General features: G+C 43.2%; 1 protein-coding gene across 1 annotated transcript in view; it reads left to right on the top strand.

Annotated features, from left to right (window-relative positions):
- KALRN (kalirin RhoGEF kinase) overlaps window positions 1–4,543 on the top strand; it is a 640,142-nt gene that overhangs the window by 251,346 nt on the left and 384,253 nt on the right. Inside the window, 1 exon segment of the mRNA XM_023520165.1 lies at window positions 414–536. Within this exon segment, the coding sequence (XP_023375933.1) occupies window positions 414–536 (123 nt within the window).

The raw sequence follows: 4,543 nt of genomic DNA, 5'->3' as shown, positions 1-4,543 counted from the left end.
TGTTCCAACAAGGGGTTCTCTCCTCTCCTGGGGCAGTAGGGAGTGGACTAAGCCTACCAGCTTGTCCCCTCATCATCTATCACTAAAGCACGTATGGGGCCCTTTTGAGATTTTCTAAAAGTTTTTACAAAGGGGAAGTAACTAGGGATAGTAAATAATTTCATCTCCCTGATTCTCTCACTTGTTTTCCCTTAGGCTCTGTTGAGAAACACAGAGGCAGATAGTGGGTCTTTGTGCTAAAAGTGAGAGATCTCCCAGGAAACCAGACTGTGGACCACCCCACTTTGAGAGCCGTGACTGGGTCTCACCAGGCACCAGCAGCGGGGCTTATTTTGCTTCCAGTACCTCTGAAAGTTTTGCGCCGTTGGACCCATGACTCTTCTGATTACTCTGTACCATCTTGTCCTCTCTAGATGTTCGACTGGATAAGCCACAACAAGGAGTTATTCCTCCAGAGCCATACGGAGATCGGAGTCAGCTACCAGCATGCCCTAGACCTCCAGACGCAGCACAATCACTTTGCCATGAACTCCATGGTGAGTGGAGCACCTGCTCTCAGCACTGCCTTGGGGGCAGGAGAGTGGTGAGGGAAGGGGCCTGTGGGGAGGATAAAGAGGGCCAGGAACAGACTGCCAGGCTGACCAAGAATGGGGAACTCTGTGTGGATCCTTTAGCATTCCATTTGCCAGGATTGTAACATGTACAGGACACGTGGCCAGCCGGTGGTTCTGTAGCAGATTATGGCCCCATTTCTGCCCCCGGACTCTGCTTTACAAGGTGAAAGGAATGTGCTGGAGTTGTAGAAGGCAGTAACTCAGCACAAGACTAGGAGGGAGTTACCAGTTCCACTTTGCCGACTTAACCAACTAGCATGTGAGTCGCTGAGCTGGAATGGCGAGGATCCTAAGGCTCTGGTACATGGAAACAGTTGATTGGAGAAGAGGAGCCTTAAGGAAACATGGTTTCTGTCTTCAGATATGTGAAGGGCCTTGGAGAGAAGAGGGTAAAATTGCTTTGTGCTGGTCTAGGAGGTGGAACTGTCCAGGGATGGCAGTGGGAGAGGGAGGCAGGACATGGCTCGGGTTTGGGGTGCATTGGGAGTCAGTGGGTGCCTCATCATGGGGAGTGTTCAAGCAGACACTTAATTCAGAGAGGGATGTTTGCTAGCCTTGTGACCCTAGGGAACTTACCTCTCTGTTCTTTAATTTCTTCATTTGTAAAATGGAAGTAATAACAGCTACCTTATGGGTTGTTGTGAAGATTCAATGAGTTAATTGTAAGGCAGTTGGAGCTGTGCCTGGTACATGACAAGTTATCAGTAAATATTGGTATTATAATGATGATGATGTTGTAGGAGTCTAGTCTAGATAACATTTCTGTTCCCTCATAAAACTAACACTTTGGGATACTATTATTTCCATGTGGTCACTCTAAGACTTTATTTCAAAATCTTGTTTGCCCCTTGAACCCATTGTATTTGAAATGCCTGCAACCAAAGTATGCTTCTCTTCCTCCCCTCTGCCAGCTCTTCCTACGTGCACTACTGGTCTAAAAGAAGAGCTTCACCATCCCGCATGTACCTGAACGTCAAAGACCCCTTATTATTTCAGCCAGTGATTCTGGGAGCGGGGAAGTGTTAGAAAAAGAAAAACTGGAGGATCATAGAGGCCAGGAAAGAAGAGAATTTCATTTTTTACCATGTTGTTTTAAATATGCTGTACACCAAACTTAATGTATTGAAGAAGAAATAATTCTGGCCTCAACTTGTTTAATGTCTAGTGGGAGAGATAGACCGTCATGGTGCAGCTCGATATGTGTGATGGTAGAGATATGCTGAGTTGACTCAGAACCTTAAAATCTCAGTGGTTTAAAACAACAGGAGTTTATTCCTTGCTCCTACCACATGCCCATCACTGGCTGGTGGGAGCTCTGCTTGTCACGGTCCCTCGGGGACTTAGGCTCATGGAGCAGCCACTGTTTCAGATGCTGCCAGTTGCCTTGGCAGACAAAGCATGTAGCCAAGCACTGGAACTATGCACCTAGAAGTGACACATGCCACTTTCACTCACGTTTCATTAGCCAACACCAGTCACACAGCCACATTTCACTTTGTGGGCGGAGGTATATGGTCCTACCACGTGTTGGGGAGGAGAGAGTGGGATATTTATGAATAGCCCTAATGACTAGCTCAGGGAGCCATCGCAGGATGGAAGATAGAGACGAACATCATTAGATTTGCATAGAAAGGTAACTCTGTCTGCAGAATAGAAGGTTGTGGTCCCAGGCAGGGAAAATATCAACATCGATTTTGTTATCAATTTTGGCTACAACAGTCTTATGTCTTCATCTAAATGTAAAGACTCTTTGCTTTCCAAGCTAGTATCCTATAATTATGTCTTATCCCTGGCTCAGTTTAGTCACAGAGGAGCAAAGCAATTGATCACAGGTGATTAAGAAGGCAAACTCAAATATAGTCAAGTTTGATTATGTGTCCTTGTAGATTTCCAATGGTGAATTTTCCAAATTCTGTGCCAGAATCTTCATGTCACCCAACTGCCTGGCTCTAAGCCAGACTAACTCAATAAGAAACAAAGACAAACATAATTAGGGAGGTAAATCTTCCACCAAACCCCTCAAAACAATGAACTACAAAGCTAAATAGAAAGAGCCTTTGGCTTTGAATTATCTGCACCACTGCTTGTGTCTGTTAATATGGATAACTGAGCGTTAGTGGCACATCAAAAACCTTCCTCTGACATATTCACTTTTGAAGTCTCCATATTCAGGACAATAATGAGAGAGGAAATTTACTGAAAAGGAAGCATCTTCTGGAGCTGGGAGAGTAGGAAGAATAGATTTAATATGCAACAACCAATTAGCGTATTCCAGCCCATCTCAAAGTCTCCCACCCTGAGAACGTGTACAGCATTCAGAGGCCTCTGTAGCCTGATGAAGCTGGATCTCCTCTCTGGCCGCAGGGCAAGGGAAGGGAAATCTCAAGGTTGTTTGATCAAATTGCGTGGGCACCCGTGCTTTATAAATGGGGCCTTGTGCCTTTGTTAACTGGGAGGTTACAGGTTTGTTATTAAAAGGAACTTCCACAAAGAGGGATGTCAGCATCCCGAACAGGTGAAAGGAGGGAATTTACAGACTCATGTTCTCTGGCCTGAGTGATGGATGTTGCTGCCAAGAAACAGATGAATGGAAGCAGCTACTGCTGGAGCCCAGTGACTACAGGAATGATCAGTTACAATGGGGAGGTGGGAATGTGGGTTGTCCTGTAAATTCACTGAGGCATTTCTGTCGCTGTTCTTGGGAGTTACACACTCAGCTAGACATATGTCCTCACATCTTTCCTGTCAAGGTAGGTGTAGTGTACTTTGTTTCGGGCTACAAGTGAGTGCTTTTGTGTCAAATCTTGTTTTAGCGCTGAAATAGGCCAGTGATTCCGTACCTTTCAGGGAGGTCACAGACCCTTTTGAAATCTAATGAAGGTGGTGGGTCCTCTCTCCGGAGATATATGAATGAATTTTTTAAGATAGTTTCAGGGGATTCGAGGAAATACTAAAGCCTATCACTCAATCTCCCCAATTTAAGATCTCAAGAACCTCATGACTCTTTATTCACACATTCCTCAAATAATTAAGGATCAGACGTTATGCTGAATGTTGGTGAACAAAAGCGAGATGGTCTGTCCCATGGAGGTTCAATTTAAATGAGGGGAAGAAGGTATATTTTTCAATCAATAATCAGTATTGACTTGTTCATTGTTCATTCATTGATAGTAATTAACTGTCTGAATTAACTCTATAATGTACCAAAGAACTTATTATTTAAAGAAGCCCGAGGTATACTGTTTTGTAAATGAAAATGATCAACTTGTAATTTCTGTTTTCTATGTTTTGTTTTCATATGTCTAGCTTTTATACTGGTTAAAGATCCAAATCCAGCCAAGGTGACCATTACTGAGAAATAATTTCATATCATTAAATTGTGGAGGAAAAATCAGAAATTTCCTAAATTTCATTTTGAACTGGTATCAGTAAAGGCTCTCAATTATTAACATGCCAAGAGTGTGGTACCCTGCTGAGTCTGGTATGTGAGCAACTCTAAAAGGAAAAGGTTAAAATTGGTTGATGTTTGGCTTTTGTCATAACATGTTTTTTGCAGTTCCCACTGGGGAATCCTATTCTTTTGATCTTAAAAAAAACTAATGATAATAATGATAACCTACCTACTAAACCCAGTAGGAAAATATTTTCTGGCTTTTTATAGTACCTCAGAAAGCCAGGTTTTCTCAGCTCCCCAGGGCCCTCCTCTTTCTTAATTATGCCTGTTGTGGCATAATTCTTACAAATTCTCCTCCTGAGTGTGGCCTTCTCCTCTGGTGGGAGTGGGCAGATGGAAATAAGGTCGGGTTGCAATATGCAACAGAACAATCATGTAGCCATTTAGTTCTAGTTCTAGTCATGAAAAGACATATGAGTATATACAAACATAACACAACCTTATTTACAATTTTAATTTGCCAGTTCTTTGGGGG

Source organism: Pteropus vampyrus, unplaced genomic scaffold (genome assembly GCF_000151845.1).
Source record: "Pteropus vampyrus isolate Shadow unplaced genomic scaffold, Pvam_2.0 Scaffold1, whole genome shotgun sequence".
In the NCBI taxonomy this organism is placed as follows: domain Eukaryota; kingdom Metazoa; phylum Chordata; class Mammalia; order Chiroptera; family Pteropodidae; genus Pteropus; species Pteropus vampyrus.
The sequence above is the reverse complement of the archived record's forward strand: the minus strand, read 5'-3'. Positions and strand labels throughout refer to the sequence as shown.